Source organism: Ochlerotatus camptorhynchus, unplaced genomic scaffold, assembly GCF_037179485.1.
Source record: "Ochlerotatus camptorhynchus isolate MF236.1 unplaced genomic scaffold, CSIRO-AGI_Acam_v1.1 ptg000496c, whole genome shotgun sequence".
In the NCBI taxonomy this organism is placed as follows: domain Eukaryota; kingdom Metazoa; phylum Arthropoda; class Insecta; order Diptera; family Culicidae; genus Ochlerotatus; species Ochlerotatus camptorhynchus.
In genome coordinates this window covers 143,502-164,120 of record NW_027040981.1, presented here as the reverse complement: position 1 = coordinate 164,120, position 20,619 = coordinate 143,502, and the positions used below count along the sequence as shown (strand labels likewise).

The 20,619-nt window shown below is 39.1% G+C and overlaps 1 protein-coding gene across 1 annotated transcript; it reads right to left on the bottom strand.

Moving 5' to 3' along the window:
• Positions 1 to 210: 210 nt before the first annotated feature.
• Positions 211 to 18,668, bottom strand: Edem2 (ER degradation enhancer, mannosidase alpha-like 2). The gene is made up of 12 exons (XM_065235565.1): positions 18,023 to 18,668; positions 17,810 to 17,956; positions 9,637 to 9,789; positions 9,406 to 9,559; positions 8,782 to 9,345; positions 8,630 to 8,719; positions 8,318 to 8,570; positions 7,994 to 8,256; positions 7,699 to 7,930; positions 1,517 to 1,612; positions 1,286 to 1,458; positions 211 to 1,212 (listed from the first exon to the last, which is right to left on the bottom strand). The coding sequence occupies exons 1-12, from the start codon at positions 18,166 to 18,168 to the stop codon at positions 1,072 to 1,074; spliced, it is 2,412 nt and encodes an 803-aa protein (XP_065091637.1). The 5' UTR covers positions 18,169 to 18,668; the 3' UTR covers positions 211 to 1,071.
• Positions 18,669 to 20,619: the final 1,951 nt, after the last annotated feature.

The window sequence follows — 20,619 nt, the reverse complement described above, 5'->3', positions numbered from 1 at the left end:
TTTCCGTGTTAAACGTTAAAAGAAAATGTCTCAAATTAGTTTTCTGGCTACGAAAAAATCTCGTGGATGGTACATTCCGAGAAACGGGTTTTCCGGGAAATAGTCCATCCTTGGAAATGGTCTTCCGGGTAATGGTTTTCCAGGATATGTTACACAATCCAAGGGAGGTGTATTTTTCTTATAAAAAAAAACAAGTATTAAGAAAGCAAGTTTTCATAAAACATCCGTTTATATTTACAAAATTAGAACAAGAATATAAGAAATCACTTACCACTAATAGGCAATTAGATCGGTTTTTATTCACAACTATTTTTCGCTAAGATTTTAGATAAATTCTTTATCATATTGCATCTCGATTGTGACTAACTAGCGATTGCTATCATGCTGGAAATGATTTCTCTAAAAATAGCAACCTTTTCCTGTGCTTCGTCTATTTACACGCGAATATCCTCAAGTACTGCAGAAGATTGGCTGGTCAAGGATTGTTTGGAATCTTTTTATTTCTGTTGCTCAGCAGCTGCACTTAATTCTACAGTTCATGCTATAAACGCGTATTCCTAAAGTCCGATGGATTATGTACAGTACGATTCGGTTTTATACAGTAAACAGCTTCTTCATTAGCACCGGTTCGGAACACTAGAATTCGACCAATCCGCATTACCTTCAACAATCATTTATCCAACTGATATGTTGCTAACATTTTTTTCTTCTGTAACTGTTTAGCTATCTCATGATGCATAACAAACTGCTGCCATTCTCATGTTTTTGTTTATTAATTTAACCTAACTTATGCTAGAAACTTTACACTAGTCTTACCTACACAGTACTGCAACATCTAAACTGCATCACATTACACTTTTTACTCCGCGTCAACAAATATATCACTTTGAAAAAGAAAAAAATGCACAACTTTAGTCGCGTTCTCACTTTGTCTCAATCACGCATAATTGTCCTCAAAAATGTACAAACCTATACACTGTTTCATCAATTTTCCTAATGCCATTTTTTTCCTCGACTTTAGAGTTTTAACTAATCGCTTTAACGCCCTAATCGAAGGCTGCACTCTTACTATTATGGCGCTGTTTTTGATTCGCTGCTGGAGGTCTGGGATGATTCAGTCTTGGTTCCCGTCTTTTGTGGATTCGCTTTCGTCTCAACCGTCGCCGCATCGGAATGCAGATCACTCAGCTCCTTCACGGCCCTCAGAGTGATCTGCACGGAGCAATAGAGCGGAGTTTGATTTTAGGAATTCTGGATTCGCTAGTGATGATCATTCGACACTCACCTCAAGACTGGGATCCGCTCTGATGGCCGCTACCAGTACTTCGGCTTCCCTGGTGAAAAGGAACACCACAGGAATCTTCACGTCATCACGGCCATCGCCGGACATTGCAAACATCTGCTGATTGTCGATCGAGGTGTTCGGTGTGTTATCGTACACAATGGCAGCTACCGAGCCTATGGATTGGAGAATATTTAGTTATAGTTCATATTATAGAAGTGATGTAGGACGTACCGGCTGCCTGCACCCTGCGAGCTTTGTCCACAAAAGTGCAATCACCGCGTTCTACAATGGCTATCCTGCCGTTAAGCTCTCTGCTATTTTTAAGGCCTGCAATTAGATATAGGATGACATGATTAGATTCTATGCAAAGATGCCAGATCTGTCGGTAGATCTACGGAATTGATCGGTTTTTGTGGAAATACGGATCCGTAGGCACGGACTTTTTCAGTGTAAGTTGTTTTTCTACATCGCTCCCTTCAGAATCAGACAGAAAATCCTATATAAGTTCTGAAAAATTGCGTTAAAATGAAAACATTGCGATAGAAAAACTGTTTTTTTTTTTAACAAATTAGCTAGAAATCACCTCAGCTACAACTTTGCCGATTTCTTACCCATATGGAACAGTTACGCGATTATGGGCAGCAATCCTCTTACGCCAAAGCAAGGAGTTCAGTGTTAAAGTGACTATAATTACGAAGCAAAAAGTTTGCGGAAGAACATGTGTCTCTAATTTCAAAAATAATGAAATTCATGTTTGGATATCAATTAATTTATCGACTACTCCAAACGGCTAAAACTAACCAAAGCATTTGGACTTTTGTTTTTCTTATTTCTCATCCTGGTTAATTAGGGGAAATTGCGGATCCGACATTTACCTATTATCGTTAGGGGTCTACTACGTCTTTGTCGACTATACTGGGGTACAAATCAAAAAATATGTGTGGTGAAATAGTGTTAGGTTTTGAACGCTTGTAGCTTTGTCATTTATAGATGAAAATAAAATCCAAATACGTCAATCAATAGAATATTACATTACGAATCTACTGAAATAAATATTTTTTTTTTAATTTTCCACAAAGAACATTAGAAAAATGTAATGATAATTTTATCTCTGTTTCCATGAAGTTCACGATTTTCTCTAACCCAGTCGTCATAATATAGTACAATTTGGTTGTATATCACTGCAAGCAATGAGGAAATGAGGAACTTGGAAAGTTATACATGCCTTAAACGACAACCCGAAAAAGACATGGATTTAACACTTTATTCCGGGAAATAAATTATAAGCAAACTACAATTATAAGTAAAAACAAAAGTTAAATTCCGTTAATTTTTTACCCGCTTACCATAGAGCCAAAACTTTCAAAATTGAGAAAATTACGCTTACATTTCGGATACATTCTAATCTGTTGATGAATTACAAACAACTGACTGTAAAACATATCTGGTACCTCTATATATGCAATTAGATTAACATCCGACGTCCAGCCTTGTTTACATATTCTGCAGTAAAGATACTTTCTGCCCCGCCCCATTCATAAAAAATGGCGGGAAATCCTATCAGGTGCGGTTGCACATCGTTCTTCTTGAACCTGTAGAATCTTGTTTGAGGATTTCTGTCGAGAAGCTTCTCAAAGTTTTCTATTACCAATGGGTTCGTTCCGCGAAACGATCTGTCAGTGGGAGAACAGCCGCGAGTACTTCGAGGCTCATCGTATGCGTCGAGTGCATACAGCCAAGCGCGATTCGGAGGCAACGGTATTGAACCCGTTGCAGCTTCAGGATGTGTGTTTTTGCTGCGGATTGAAGCAGAAGCTACTGTACTTTAGAAACAACAAGATGGTTGTTCGGTACAGAACCAAAAGCCCCCTTAATGTCCAAGAAAACTGAACCAACCGGTGGAAACTAACGATTTTAAATTGGCCCACTACTTGACTAGCCTATTGGTCCCAAGCAAAACGATTAACGTACCCCATTCTAGTTGAAATGCTAGTACTACACTATGTTTGCTTTGATTCGCTATGAAAGTTTGACAGATAAAATGAGGAGTTCGGGGATTTTCCTATGTTTCGAGGGGTGCATCGATTAGCTTGGGACCGAAGATAGTACCAGAGCTGAGCCAAAAAGTTGAGCATATTCCTTCGGGACCTTCTGGTCGTAGAGTTACCTCGCATAGGCCAGTTGAATTTCAGTTGAAAGCAACGCAAGACAGTCGCTCGTTCTTTTGCCTCTCCGAAATCCAAATTGCGTATCTAAAAGTAAACCATTCGACTCGAAATATTTGTCTAGACGAAAAAGAATAATTTTCTTCAACAATTTCCGTATACAGGACAGCATTGCGATGGGACGGTACGAGTTATAATCCGACGCGAGTTTACCGGGTTTTCGAATGGCGATAACTCTTACTTGCCTTCAGTTATCCGGAACAATGTTGTGCTCCATGAATTGATTTAATAAGTTCAACAAGCGTCTCTTCGCGACGTCTGGGAGATTTTTAAGCAAGTTGAATTTGAGTCTATCCATTCCTGGAGCTGATTTGTTACATGAGAGGAGAGCAAGTGAGAATTCCATAATCGAAAACGGGGAATATATTTCGTTACTACCCGACGGACGATCACGAACATTGGTTTGAACCGGCACCGAATCCGGGCAAACTTTCCACGCGAAGCTGAATATCCAACTTTCTGAGTACTCTTTGTTTTCGTTAACCGGTGATAACGCGTTTCGCATTCTCCTGCTGACATTCCAGACATTGTTCCCATGGAAATCTCTCGCGACAAACCATCGACAAACCGACGCCATTAACCGCGATTTTTGGCTTTAATCAAGCCCTTAAAAGTTTTCTGGAGGTCGGTGTACCGCTCGAAATCCCCAACCTTACCGTGTTTGCGGAAGCGTTTAAACGCGGCGGACTTCTCGCTGTTTGGAAACACCCGGAACACGTTTCGTTTGTGCTCGCAGCGCACAATCGATGATGAGGCGCGCGAGAAAGGAGTACCGTAAAACGGGGTATCTTTGATAATGCGGGTAACTTTGATAGTAGAATACAATGATTAAATTTACTCTCTGCGCCTTTTCCGAATTGGAAACATTGGTTCCATATTGTAGCTTATGGCATTTCCGTTGATATGGTATATAGTTTTTATATTGTATGTGTTACATCATTCACAAGACGCGACGCGAGACAAGACACAACACTTATCGTTCTTACAACTTTAAAATAAATTAAAATTTACCTTACTGTCGACCGGTTTCGGGCGTGATGCTGCCCATCTACGGGACAATGTCCGACATTGTCCCGTAGATGGGCAGCATCACGCCCGAAACCGGTCGACAGTAAGGTAAATTTTAATTTATTTTAAAGTTGTAAGAACGATAAGTGTTGTGTCTTGTCTCGCGTCGCGTCTTGTGAATGTCGTGTAGTTCTTACGTTAGCACAAAACATAAAAAATAAGTATGTGTTACATATTTTACAAACATATTAAGATTCAATTTTGGTGTTGAGTACTTGGCACTGATGAAGTCTGCAAGTAGTAGACGAAATACGCGTATCTGTCAAAAGATAAGCAATTATAACGGAATTTAAAGGAAATAAACCAACCCACTCAAAGCTCTTCACAATTTTATTGGTTATCGCCTGTTTGAAAAAGCACTCAAATCATCACTTATGAAATTTATTTCTAATATAGCCATTACAAATTAAATGTTGTATTCTTATTACTGATGATGTTTTCTTATTATATACTCATTCAAAGTTGCATATTTCAAGAACTAAATTATTTGTGTTTCACGCATTTTCTTCTACATTCAACGAGCATTATCAAAGTAACCCCAAATCAAAATACTGATGTTCGGTCACAAGACTAAAAAAATAATGCAAATGATTTAATTTCCGTCAAGCATATTATTAACGAATTGAATCTTGGATCCTCAGTATGTACTGAGGCATTTACCTCGAATATTAACCTGACATGCAACTACTTCAATGCCTGTCACCGAAGGCAGATCGATTCTGTAAAAGGAATGGAGTTTGTTGATCCCGAGAAGCACCCCTTCATACGAATCTGAGCGGTCAAGGCGAATAATGTTGAAATTGTGGAAAGCAAGATCGTTGTCTGAAGAGAGCCAAGTTTCACGAAGGGCAAATGCATCAGAGAGTGAGTTGTGAACTAAAAATTTAAATGCGTCAAGTTTTGGTTTTGGACTTCTACAGTTCCACTGAAGAACAGATATCATATCCCCGACCTCATTCGGAGAGTTATCAATCAAAGGATATGATCGATGCAATGAAGGACCACCTAGAAGCTAGTTGCTTCAAAAGAGTTTTTACCATTGGCAGCACTAAATTAATAATACTCCTCGTTGAATTAGATATATTGAATATACTGAAGAAGCTATCCACAATACCAGAAAACGTGAACATGGGGGCATGTTCTTGCTGATTATTCAGCTCATTTTCTGGCCGAAAAACTTGGACATCTGGGTTTTTAGATGATCCTGGAAGTGACGGAAAGTCCTTGTCATAATTACAAGGCTTAACCCGGTGAATGGGGTTCAGTGCATTTCCGTTACCTCTTGATTTTTTCTAAGGGTAGAGGGCGGTCCATACAAGTGGCCTCACGAGGCTTTTCGGTGGTGTGTTTTTCGGCTCGTTCTCGAATTGCCTTCAAAGACAAACGGACTACCCTCACTGCCCTCTGAGTCAGAGTCTAGATCATCAACTGGAAAAATGGAGAAAGTGTTACTGCTTTTTTGAGTGATCTGAGAAGGTGAAGCGGTATTTTTCAAGAGTTCTGATATTGTTCTCTTGGAGCGAACTTGCAGAGACGGCTTAATGTTGTCTCCCTGCTGTTTATATCTCGGGCAGTCAGTTAGGGTATGCAGGCTCTCCTTGCAGTACACGCGTTCGAGCAGTAGTCCGATGTGTGACCAAGTTGTTTACATTTCGAGCAGTTCATTACCCGAGGTACAAACATACGTACAGGCAATAGCTACGTAGTGAGGTAACGCTGAACCCGAAAAGGTTACACGAAACGAGTTTGACAAGGAATTAGATTTTAATGGATACTGACTGAATTTGAAGGCAGTCCAATATCTTCACCTTCGGGATTGCACGGTTTTTAAAGATTCGGAAGGGATCGGGTCGGGACCCAAGAAATCATCACTAGTCAAACTCACTTCGGTGATCACTCCTTCAATTTCTACCTCACTACTGGGTATGTAGACTCGGTATTCCAATGAAAAAAGCTCGCACGCAACAATTTGGTTAGCCTGGTTCCGGTCATCAACGGTAACGCGCAATTTTATTGGTGTCACCTTGAAAATATCGGTAACGGCCGAAAAATGTGTTGTTAGATCCTTAGAGATCCTCGGAATGTTCAAATGTTTTTGTTTGGGCCGGAAAAAACAACCCATGGGCCTTTCGAGGCTTCTGGGTAAGTCTTTAAGCAGGGGCAATGGTGTGGGGGTGGGGGGCGATAACTTTTTTTTTCTTTATTTAACGTCGGTCTCTGTTCCGCAATCTAGTGCCAATCACCGACGGACATCGATTGCCATCCATTGACGGCAACCGAATGTGCATGAAGGCAGCTTCCACACCTGCGTAGGATATCGCACTTATTCACAACACACATGGGCCGGGACCAACGGCTTTACTTCCCTTCCGAAGGAAGACGTGACCAGAGATTTTTATGCCTCAGAAAAATCCTACCGACATCGGCTGGGATTGAACCCAGACCCATTGGGGTGTTAGAAAGCAGTCACGCTTACCACTACACCACCGGCGCCGGCTATGGTGATAACTTTTCTAAGGATATGCTCCAGTATTTTTTATGGAGCGCGAGTCAACTGGAACGTCAAGGGTATCTATTTCAACATGGTTCTGAAGACTTTCGTGTGAGGGGGAATCAAGAGTGTCGTCGTCTGAGATGGAAAGCGACCATCCCCCGCCTTTATCATTTTCATCCATTGCGGTTAATTTTTTTTTAATATTAAAAAAAAATGGATATATAGGATTTCTATTGTATACAATGCCTTCGAGCGTTGATCTGCAGTAAGAGAAATTTGTTTATATAAGCTGATGAGTTTATTTAAAAAAAAAAGCGCTTGAATTCAATCATTAGCTTTTCGACACGATTGCGTTCTGTACCTATCATTAATCGACCATGGTGTATAATTAAGTTATATCGATGGGGTTTTGTCTCCGGTATGTCGGTATATCGTTAACAAAACTTTTAGTTATACGGTATAACTTAAATCTATTGACTACACCGTGCAAGTTGCCTTCCGTTGATGGATATTAATTTTTTTTGTTATTTATTAATCATACGAGAACCTGTCAGTTATTGAATCATACATCAGGTTAAGTTTAAGCATGAGTTTAAGGTAAATATATGTTTTCGCTGTGTACTCACTTGTGCAAACTTTCGAAGGACTAGCGAACACCGCGCGCTGGGAAATCGACATGTCTCCCGATAGCTCCGGTCCGAAATGACTTGGACCCGCTTTGAGAACCTGAAGCTCTTCGCCGTTCCTCTGGAATGACACCTCTTGGAGTTGCGTTTTCGGAATCGCATTCGACTTGGAAAGCTCGACCATTTCCTGCATGAAGATTAGCCCTCTCTCGGCGTCTTCGGGTGATTTGGCCTGTACGTAAAAATAAGTAAGCATTAATTCATAAACCACACAATCCATTTCCATTTGCCTTACGTTGTAGAAACTGTGCAGCAGCTGAACTTTTCCCTCGCCTAGAGAAACCATCGTAATACCCATGTCATAAACTGTCCGTAGATGATCTGCATTGCTTGCTTGAAAGTCAGCCGCTCTAAGTCTTTTGGCACTCGATATACGTGGGCATACTCCCGTAACCAGGTCTCTAAGGGGACGTCTAACCGTTTCAGGAAATAACTTGTTCGGACTCGGGCACGATCGCATAAAATCCAGCATATTGCCTTCCTCGTGTTCTTTAATATCTGTAAAATCTTAACATGTTAACGAAAAGTCACAAATCGAGAAATAGCGTATCGAGCTTACTAAAAGTGTGATTTCCCAGTTGACCTAGCGTGAGTGGCAGTAGATGCGCCTCGGTTGTGAAGATAAAGTTTTCAATGTTCAACAACAAATCCGAAGGATCGGAGAACAACAGGTACAGATATTTGAATGTTTCCGACAGCACATAAGAATCCATCCGGTCCTCGTGTTTACCGGTACGAACGTCATTGACTGCGGCATATCCGCAAGGAACTTTGGCATGTTTCTGAAGAGCGTTCAATGCTTTTTTACCAGCCTAAAATAATGTCGTTATCGTTAGCTGAAAATCTCTAAAACAAGGGTGTAAACATAAACCTGAAGGTAATAGTGATCTCCCGTGGCACGGTAAAGGAAATAGGTGGATTCAATAAACTCAGGCCGTAGATGGTGTTGTCCCCAATGAACCTGTAAAAGTGTGTGGATGTTAGATTTCAACTGTTAACAAAATCTATCGCTGCGTATTGTACCTGGAAGTCGTAGGTAAATGCTTCAGGAATGAATGTGTGCATCTGCATGACCTGGTAGAGCATTTCATGAGTTTGCACCGCTGGTTTCAAGTCTCCGGACAAAACCTGCAGCCCAGGCCAGAATGCCAAGAGAGCATCCATAAAGTTTCTTGTTTTTGTATGGGGACGATGCATTTGCACATCCAACAACATCGGACCTTGGCTGATGTACTTCATGATAGCGTTGTAATGCCGATTGAAACGCGCCAAATATCGTTCGTCACCCAATAGAATGTATGATTTAAGGCAGTATTCATAATAGGAATCAATGCCGGCACCAACTCCCGACTCTCGTCGGATCCAGTCCCCTGAATGGACATTGAGAACAGTTCCCATTAGATCCGAACTACGATGGCGCATTTTCCACAAAGCATCCATCGAGGCATGTGCCTTGGCTTCAAAAATCGGTTCCCCGCTCAGCCTGGACAGAGCGGCGAATTCCAGCAGAATCGTTCCAGCACACGCCGTACATGTCTCCCTGGAATGACGTAACGCCTCCACTTTCATTCCATGTTTCAGATTGACCTTTAAAGATATTGCAATCAGTGTAATAAATGTCTGAATTATTAAAAGCCTCGTTATTACTCTTGCGTGCGGGATTCCGGTTGACGTGTTGAAAGCCGGCAGTAATCGATACCCTATATCTTTCGCCATTTCTAGCAGTTCACCACGGTACCACGTCATAACGTCGGCCTGCTTCTGGACATACTCAGCAAGAATGTGAGCCGATAGTAAGCCACTGCAACGAAAGAGAAATTAACAAATTGATCGGTACAAACAAACTTTAGCAAAACTAGCTGATTGGAAGATACTTACCCGACCATTCTGATGTTGGTCTCAAAAACAGATACTACTATATCGTTGTCGAACTTTACATCCTTAATTACTAGTTTAACCGCCCGTTCGAACTCCTCCAGGTCGCCCAAAATTACCAAAGTGTCCAAAGAGTCGACCAGAGTCATGGAAAAGCTGCAAAACAAAAAACGTTAGTTTATATAAGTAAGCATCTTTTGCAAAATTCAAATGTAGGTCTATACATCTATTCGCGAATACAGAAACACACGAATAATGTTTGTTGTTTAAATGCTAAATTGAGTCCAAATCGTTACTGATTGAAAATGTGTGCTACATAAATATCAACAATAATAAACATCTTGTTTATTTTGTAAACCCTGGCCTAGGCCTAGGGTTTAAATTTCGCGCGATTGTACGACTTTTCCCCGAAAACCAGTTCCCCGAAAACACTTTCCTCGAAAGCTTTATCCCCGAAATACGATTCCCCGAATGAACCATTTCCCCGAAAGGAACGTTTTCCCGAAAACTATTTCCCCGAAAGAACTAGTTCCCCGAAAGATACAATTTACACTGTGCGATCTATTTAAATATGATCCTTGGGTTTGTTGCAACTTTTTTTTTTTTTTCCTTTAGTTTGTTTTTTCCGTCGATCTTGTTTTCCGTGCTGAGCACCAATGCTACCGACGTGCCAGGAAGGCAGCTCCCACACCTGGACCTTACCTATCGACCCATCAACTCATGAACCGGGGACCAACGGCTTTACTTCCCATCCGAAGGAAGGCGTGATCAGAGATGTTATGCCTCAGAACATCCCGGCGGCGCCGACTGGGATTGAACCCAGGCCTGCTGGGGTGAGAGGTAATCACGCTTACCACTACACCACCGGCGCCGTTCTGTTACAACTTATCTATATGAAATTGAGAAAAATATCTTTGCTGAATATTGATAAACAGAACAAAGCCGTTCAACACCCTAGATAAAGTTTGTGGTTATGACTTGTTATGACATTTGGCGGTTTATCAAATTGATATCTGATTGTAATGACTGAAGTAAAGACTGAGCTTTGATATAAAGAAGGGAAAATTGTGTCAGTTTCATCAAATCTTTCGCTGGTTAACTACTTGTATCGAACAATACCACAATACACATATCAATGTGTGTCGAATTAGAGTGGACTCTACACGACTGTTTGTACTGACAATAATCGTATTGTCAATGCATTTTATATTGACGTCAATACATCGGTATTGACAATATATTTGTATTCACATCATCTCTCTATATCATCACAGATTTCCTGTAATTTTTTACCGAATATTCTGAAATCGGTGTAAGGTGTTTTCTTCTTGCTCCATACAATTTTGGATTCGGCCTATAAGGAGTCGCAAAGTGACTATAGCATGTATTGCATGGGGACGCATGGTATCTTTTATTTATTAGTATGGAGTTTTTTAACGTTCGTACCTATCCAACACACACACATACATTGTATGCAATTAGCTCCATGGAACATACCAAGTTATACATCAAATAATCAACTAAGATAAAAAGAAGGAAACATTCTTGCAACAAACAAAATTTTCCCTTTTTTGTATCACAGCTCGTTCTTTAACGTTTTGAAGAATAAATCGACAGTGAGCATGCATAAGGGCCTATACGCGATGATCGATTCTCTTCATCGATTTTCTCTTTGCATTGCTACAGCTAAGCGCAACAATTTTGTAGAATTTATTCAATGTAGAGTTGTAACAGGTTGCATTGGCTATCAAAAGCAACAGAAAACGCACCGACAAACGTTAAATCTAGCGAGTTATTAACAAAAGAGAAAATCGATGAAGAGAATCGATCATCGCGTATACGCCCTTATGAATGCTCACTGTCGAAATATCTTACTAATTTATAAAACTGATATCTAATCGTAATCAAATTAAAAAAACGAGCCGTTAGGGGCCATACATTAATTATGTCACGCGAAATTGAGGCAAAATTAATCAATCACAGATTTCTACACGTCCCTCCTTAGGGCGTGACATAATTTGTACATCACCCCTTATACAAAAAAGAAAAATCGTTGTTTGTTTCAAGAAATGTTCCTTCTTTGTAGCACAGCTCGTTTCTTAACGTATCGCATAATATCTACCCTAATAAAAATGTTATGGTTAATTTGCTTAACGACGTGTTCTGGGTATCATCCAAACCATTTGTGGAATAGTTTACACGTTTGGGTTATCGTTCGTTTATGGTAATTTTTTATTAGGGTATATAATTGGTTTTATCAAAGAGATATCATTTTCCTTTCTTTGTATCACGGCTCGTTCTTCAATTTTATTACAATGAGATATCGCTTTGATAAATTAGTAAGATATTTATTCTTCAAAACGTTAAAGAACGAGCTGTGATACAAAGAAGGGAAAATTTTGCTTGTCGCAAGAAATTTTCCTTCTTTGAATCATAGTTCATTCTTTGACGTATAATATGGTATGATCCATGGCGCTAATTGCATACAATGTGTGTGTTTGTTTGATAGGTACGACCGTTAAAAAAAAACTCCATACAAACAAAGAAAAGATATCATGCGTCCCCATGCCATACATATTAGTCACATGGCGACTCCTTATATGGTGAATCTAAAATTGTATGGAGCACGAAGAAATCAATATGTGTTGAATAAAGACAAAAGTTTGACTTTCGTTAAAACTACATGGAAAGGTCAAAAGCTGCTGAAATAGGATTACACCGATTTCAGGAGCTTGACCTTTACATTTTGTTTTAACGAAAGTCAAACTATTATTTTTATTCGACGCACATCAATATGTTTATTGTGGTATTGTTCGATACAAGTAGTTAACCAGCGAAGATGCGCAGATTCGGGGAAGTGGTACATTCGGGGAAATTATTTTCTGGGAACTGTGCCATTCGGGGAATTGTATTTCGGGGAATTGTATTTCGGGGAAAAGTTACATTCGGGGCAATAACTTTCGGGGGACTGGTTTTCGGGGAAAAGTCGTACAATCAATTTCGCGCCACTTAACAGTTTTTTTTGTTTAAAAAGCGTTTCTCTTTATGTAATATGCTACACATCCTGTATGTTTTACATATTAGGGAGATTATATTAATAGTAACATACATATAAACGTGAATTACAATAGGAAATCTTATGAGCAGAATAGGGACTTTGAATTTTTCACTTGATCATGCGTGCATTCCAGAATACTTTCACGAAAAAAAAACAAACATTGTTTCTCCATAGGTCATTAATCAAGAAAATTACATCAAGAAAATCATCTTTCTTGCTCGTCATGATATGGTCTTAGATGTATATATGTATTTCAAAGTGGAGTACCGTGAAGACTCGAAATCCGGACACTTAGTCCACAAATCCGGACACTTTTAAAACTCAATTACCATTGCCTACTATGCTCAAAATAGATCATAAATTTCACCATGGGTTTTAATATCATTCAGAACCATCATAATAAATAAATGGATCGTCCGATACAGTACTTTTATTACTTTACTTGATTATACCAATTTAGAAGAGATTTTCTCAAAATCAGGTCGTTCGAAATTTGGTAAATCCAATGAACACTTTTTCGTCAGTTATAATAATTTTACGTGTTTTAACTCTATGGTTGTGTATTACTCCATCACTATTGAGAAATGAAGAAGTAATTGGTTTTGATACAGTTGTCATTCTTGCCTTTATCGTAAGGTTCCGACTTTAATTGTAAGGTCCCGCTCTCAATACCCTTTGGAGTGCTGGAACACCCTCACACCATTGGCGTCCCGTAACCTCACTTTTTACCTGTGCACCAACTTTCAAAACCAGATTTGATGCCATATTCATATTTGAATCGGTAATAAATACACTTAATCTTATAGTTTACCTGATATCTATCCATTGCAAGCAATATTTTCATAATTGTTTATCTATTGACGGGCCCGTGTCTTAACGTCTGTTAATGCTCGGAAAATGAACTATGCAAAAGGCGCATAAAAGTTAATCGTATGCTAGCTATCTCGAGTAGTCGGCCCCCGCTTTATTAACGTTAGTTTTAAGTAATTTTGTAATCTAAACAATGAATATCGGCTCCGCAAAGCTACAGCAAATGAGCCTGGAAAAATAAACGCATTATAAAAAAAATGCTAGCTATCCTAAAGCGCTATAATAGTTATAGAAAAAGCACACTCGCGGAGAAGCAAAACAGAGAGAGTAAGAGACTTAAACACTGTTGGAGCGGCAGCAAAAATGAAGTGTGCTGCACGATCAAAATTGCTCTTTCATGTCTCTTTGGAAGTGAAAGTTATGTCTCGCAACAACATGTGTTTTACTCGCAGAAAATTGAGGAGCACCCGATCCCTGCTTGTCACTATCAACAAGGCATACAAAGTAAGAATGACTAAGATGTGTTCCTTTGATTACAACACAATTCTGTTCCCCTAGTTTGAAGTAGTTCGGACCAGGCTTCGAACATAAACACGAACCATAACTTGATCTTACCAAAAATGGTTAAAAATTGTTTATAATCTATGCTTAACTGTAACTGAAATGGTTATGGAACTTTACATGAACGTTTGTATGATAAAGTTTTAACCTTATGTATTATGGTTTTTTGGAAGTATAACGGGTGTTCAATAAAAAATGAGAATGATTCCAGTGCCGTCCACCGCTCTTGTGAGAGCATCGCGACTAAGTACGACTGACCAGGGCCCCTCTCCAATATTCATTGACGTTTTTTTTTTTTTGTTTGAGAATAAACATCATGTTTTTTAATAAAAAATACTGAATTCGTTGAAAAAAAATTTTTTTACTGCCTATATGACTGAAATTTTTTTCATTTTTATTGAACACCCGTTACCTTTCAAATAAGGGGTTTTTTATATAATGCTTTTATTTTTCCAGGATCATTTCCTGTAGCTTTGCGGATCCAATATTCATCGTTTGGGCTACAAAATTACTTAAAACTAACGTTAGTAACTCTCACCCCAGCAGGCCTGGGTTCAATCCCAGTCGGCGCCGCCGGGATGTTCTGAGGCATAACATCTCTGATCACGCCTTCCTTCGGATGGGAAGTAAAGCCGTTGGTCCCCGGTTCATGAGTTGATGGGTCGATAGGTAGGGTCCAGGTGTGGGAGCTGCCTTCCTGGCACGTCGGTAGCATTGGTGCTCAGCACGGAAAACAAGATCGACGGAAAAACAAACCAAAAGAAAAAAAAAAAAATAAAATAAATAACGTTGGTAAAGCGGGGGCCGATCGCGGGTTGTTTTCCTCGGGCCCTGAGGGATGTGGATAACTCAGATCTGGCAACACGGTGTAAGGTACATGACCACAACATGCTCGATATCGTGATAACCGCTGCCACACGTACATAAATTGCTGCATGAGAGCCCAATTCGATAGATGTATAAAGCGAAATTTTGCAAATCTTCAGGGAAATTCGCATAACTTCAGACAAGTCCAAGAATCTACAGTGAAATATAAAGTATTCCACAGAAGTTCGGAGATCTACTGAAAAATTATTCAACATCAGAAAAGTTGGTAGATCTTCAGAACATATCTACAGAACTTTGAAAAAAAAAATACAGAACTTCTGAAAAAATCACAACAATGCCGAGGGGGCGACTATATCTAAGGTGCTGGAAAAATTTTTTTTTGCTGTTGTGAGATACGCTCACGCTTAGTAAATAGAAACAAGATTGATGAAGATTTTAAAGATTTCCTGCAAAAAGGTGGAATGCGATGTGAGTAGATGGCTGTAGATACAAGAGATGAAAAAAGATGTTTCGTCGTGTATTGATTCGCTTGTGTGACATTTTTCAACCACCTAAAATTGAGATTTAGATGTGTCGCACCCCCAGAAGAATGGTCATAGATCTTCAGATACATTTTAAGACCTTCAAGAAAGTGTGCAGATTTTCTGTTACATTTTTAGAACCTCAGATGGATCTTCAGTAAAATTTGCAGAACTTCAGGGAAGGTCGGCGATTTAAAAAAAAATATTTATAAGATTTCAGGGAAATTTGTAGATCTTCAGAGAGACATTTAAAACTTCAAGGAAGCTCAAATATTTTTAGATAAATTTTGAGAACTTAAGGTAATTTAGAAGATCTTCAGGGAAATTTTCAAATCTTCAGGGTAACCCGAGAGAAGTTTGCAGATCTACTGAGAAATTTATTGAGTCTCGAGGTTTTTTTTTTTCATAGATCTTGAGAATAGAACTGCGGAGCTTCAGACAACTTTACAGATATTGGCAAGAATTTTTCAGATGTGAGTTCTTTTTTTAAGTCAGAAAAATGTGAGCTCATGAAAAATTCGTTAAATGTCAGAAAAGTACCTCAATTTCAAAAACAAATCGCAGCGAAGTACAAAAGTCCTAGATTTTGCAGAACTCTATGGAAGTTGGAAATAGATAGATCTGAAGAACTTCAGAGAAGTCTGTAGAACGTCAGAAAGTTCGTACGTTTTTAGAAAAAAAAATGCAAAACCTTACGCAAACTTACAGAACTTCGGGAAAGTTCGCCGATATTTAGAAGTATTTTTGCTCAGCTTGCATGGAGCAACCACAAGTTCGCAACTCTATTTAAAATTTGAAATGACCAAACGTCCTCAAACTACACCGAGTAATTAAGTTGTTTGAAACTAGCGAAGTCAGTCATGCTTTTTAATAAGGGACTAAGAAATATTTCCCTGAACTTGAATGAAATTCCCTGAGATTCCCTGATTTTCCAGGTTTTTCCTGTATTAGATGTTAATAGACCGAGTAAATTAAGGTTTTCCTCGAAAATGTTTACGGTTGAGGAAAATTGCAGGTGACCAAGAAACTAACGGTCGGTAACACGCCACTGAGGCAAATAGATTTGAAAGTTCCATAAGAATTTATAAGGCCGAGCAAACCAAGCATGCAATCAACTTGTAGTACAATAAAAGATAAAGTTCATGTGGTGGAATGAACAAAAGCTAGCCATTAGATAAAATTTCGGAATTTATTCAAAAATGTTTAAAGAGGTGTTTTTTTTATGAGCGTTTATCAAAAGTCCTGAAATTGTAACTACTGATTGAATAAATATTGAAGGTTTATCTGTTCAATTTAGAGCATGATCGATTAGTCTGTCGGCCTTATTTGAGAACTTTTATTCAAACTGCTATATTTTCAAGAACAAGGAGGCAAATGAACTAAAATTGCTGTCAAATTCTCATTTTACATTTGTTGTGGCTAAAAAAATAAGCAGTATTACCAAATGACCAGTTAAAGCAGAAGTTGAAAAGATATTACGAGTGGTGGCAACAGTGTTCTGAAAATCATTCTCAAGTCTCATTCATTGAGCCTCCTTGCCAGAATAAATCCGCGTGCGAATGCGGCAAACAAAATCCACGCTTGAAATTCTCATACAAATTCACGCACTCACACTCATAATGCCTAAACATCATTCCAGCTTTGAACTCATAAAAACCACGTAAACGCCAATTGATAGCATGCTTATGCATGTTGTCGTGTTGTAATTTTCCCAACCCCTGATGCACAAACAATAGTCATAACAATTAATAGCGCCGAGATTTAAATGAATTTTAGAAACAGAAAACTCTTCGGTGATTTTTGCGACGTTGAATTTTGGAAGGCAAAACTCAGGCGCATAAACTCATGCATCAGATTTAAGGTTTTGAGTATTTCCGAACACTGGGTGGCAATATAGTTGCCACTTCCTTGTAAAGGTTTAAACATCTATCTTGAAGATGAATGAGAAAGATTTGGAGTTAAGGTTATATGAAATTATTGAAACATAAAAGTCTGATGCACGGATTGGCTGACAAAATCGGGTCATTACTGTAACTAGTTGGGAGGAAAAATGCTCAATTCTGCGACTTAAAGGGAATCACAGAAGAGCCTTAAAACAAATACAACAAAGGGACATCAAGGGACATAACTTAAAATATTTAAACCAGGGCCATTGCTGTAATTAGAACGAAGTCACTTTGTTCTTGAACAATGTAGTTTCATTCATCACTTTGTTTACCAACACTTCCTATTCAGCAACACTTGTGGAAGACATATCAACTTTTTTTGTGCCGTCTCATTTTCTCTTATCAGAAATGAACACGTAGCAGTTATACGACTCATAAATAGCTTTACCAAATAAAAATGTTTATATTTTATTTTATTGATGCTGACCCTCAGTTTTTATTCTAGTACTTACTTCCCCAGAACGTCGTCCAAATCTCCCCGCGAAGGAGTTATTCCCCGGTATCTTCCGGTGCAACTCAATGGCATCAATTCGTCCGCCGGATAGGCCTTCTCCATGTAAGCCCTGTAGGCATGGTAGAACATTTCTTTGGCTTCTTCCCTAGAAACGAAGCAAAGATGTCAATACATCCCCTGATGGACACGTACTCATTTGATATGGCCGTACTTGAGTTCATTTCGTTCTTTGTTGGACATGTTGTGCGTCGGAACGGACGGAATATGATCTGCTGCTGCTGCGGCGCAGCTGGACAGCACCACCGACAGTGCCACATACTCGAGCAGGAAGCACCAGAATCCCCTCAATGTCCGCATTCTATATTCACTATACGACTATCTAGGCAGCAACACACAACACACTACTCTCGCTCTCTCCTGCCTCCTTCCTCTTCCGAATCAACTTTCTCGGAACGACGGACACAAAATGCTACCTTAAACGGAATCTATTGGGACACAGTTGGAAGAGGAAGGATCTTAACCAGCTAATTACAACACCAAGTCTTTTCAGTAGCCTTTCCACGACGACTTCATTTGAGGACACAAAACACTATCGCGCACACACAGTGATATTTTTGTTGCTAGTAGCGTTCCGCTCGGTGCAGCTTCCTGAAGCTGCGGAACATCCACAAACTTACTGTTTTCCTTCTGTTTCGAACCACGCATTATCAGGACGAGCTAGCATCCAATCCGAACCGAATGAAAATCATTTCCACACGACGTCACCGATGCGAAACTGTTCCGTTATTCCGATATAAAAGTGGAAAAGAGTGAAGGAAAACTTTTGTGCAGCCACCTAGATTTTCTTGTAGCCTTCACTTTTCCCTTTTCTTGTCTTTTTTTTGCTTTTCTTTCGATGAAGAAATGATGACAGAACTGCGTTTACATACAGCTGTCACTTTAAAATGAGATGGCGGATTCGCCACACAGTGGCGCTTCCCGCATAAACGCGAACCATAAATTGACCTTACCTCAAATGGTTAAAAATTGTTTATAATCCCTGCTAAACTTTAACTGAAATGGTTATGGAACTTTACATGAACGTTTAATGATAAAGTTTCAACCTTATGTATTATGGTTTTTTGGAACTGGACCTTACAAATAATGGGTTGTTAAGAACCATTACCGTTCCAAATTCTTGTTTTCTCCATACATTATCGGAAAGAGAACTATATGAAAATACTTAATTTTTTTTTTTTTCCTTTGGTTTATTTTTTCCGTCGATCTTGTTTTCCGTGCTGAGCACCAATGCTACCGACGTGCCAGGAAGGCAGCTCCCACACCTGGACCCTACCTATCGACCCATCAACTCATGAACCGGGGACCAACGGCTTTACTTCCCATCCGAAGGAAGGCGTGATCAGAGATGTTATGCCTCAGAACATCCCGGCGGCGCCGACTGGGATTGAACCCAGGCCTGCTGGGGTGAGAGGTAATCACGCTTACCACTACACCACCGGCGCCGTTATGAAAATACTTAATAATAGGTAAAAAATCTGTTGGATTTTTTTTTTGTTTGCCGATAAGCATAACACAAAATATAAAAAAAAATACTCAAAATTTCAATTTGTTTTCATTTATAAAATAATTGTGATTTCAGAATAATAATAATTTGTCATTATTCTCACCATACCGTGCTAACACATTTTTCCGGTGCCTTATTACGAACTTGATGGTGGGTAATTTTTACTTTACGTTGGGTGAAAAAATAAGCATGCATCGCAGACGCTGACTTTGCTTGTGCTGCCGTTAGTTCATTATGAGACAGTTTGATGAAAGGACGCTGATTGAGTGGAATCCAGCTAGATTTTATTTGGAGCATTTGGAGTGATAAAGTAAGTATTTATATGGGTTTCTACATGTTTTCACCTCCTGCGACTATAAATGCTTTTGACGAAAAGTTGTTTTTGATTTAAATTCGATGTTTTGGAAACGAGACGCAGCAGGAAAACTAACCTCTTTTTAGAATAACCAGAATGTTTACGTGTCTCCAATGCGTGTTAACTATTCGCAAGTTTTTGTAAGTATTTTCTTTTTATTATTTCAAGACGGCTTCCAGTACATTAGTACCTCCAGCGAGGGGAAATTCACTGCTCTCGAAAATGAATTGAAAATACGTGAATGAAAAAAATACACAAAAATTCATCATGACTCGTCATTACTCAAAAAAAATGCAAAAAATACAAAATTCGGAAAAAAAATACACAAATATTCGACGAATAATAAAAATACACGATAATTCGTCATTTGCACGAAAAATTCGAAATTTGTACAATCAAAATGCTGAATTCGGACAAAATGCGTAAATTTATTATATTATATTTTAATTCGCGCTCGAATCACAATACAATGCATTAATGAGTAGGATTTCACCCATTTTTAAGAAAAGTGCATTAAATAAAAAACATTAATGAGTAGACCCAAAAATAAGTAACGAATGCGTAACAGCCTTGGTAACAGATGCTTATTAATGCGTAATGAGCGAGGTAAGGGGCTGTTCATGAACTACGGTGGGGGGGGGGGAGGGGAGTTGGCAATTATCCACGGCCCATACAAATTTTTAAAATTCTGTATGGACAATTGTCTACGTAAGGGGGTGGGGGGGGGGGGTCTCATAAATCCCAAAAATCTGTCTACGTAGTTAATGAACTGTCTCTAATGAGTTTCTTTCTTTTCTTTAAATTGGGTGAAATTGTACTCATCAGTGGGTATTTTAAAGTTAGCGTGTGCTGTGCATTTGTCAAACAAAACGTCAACATTGTGAGTTTG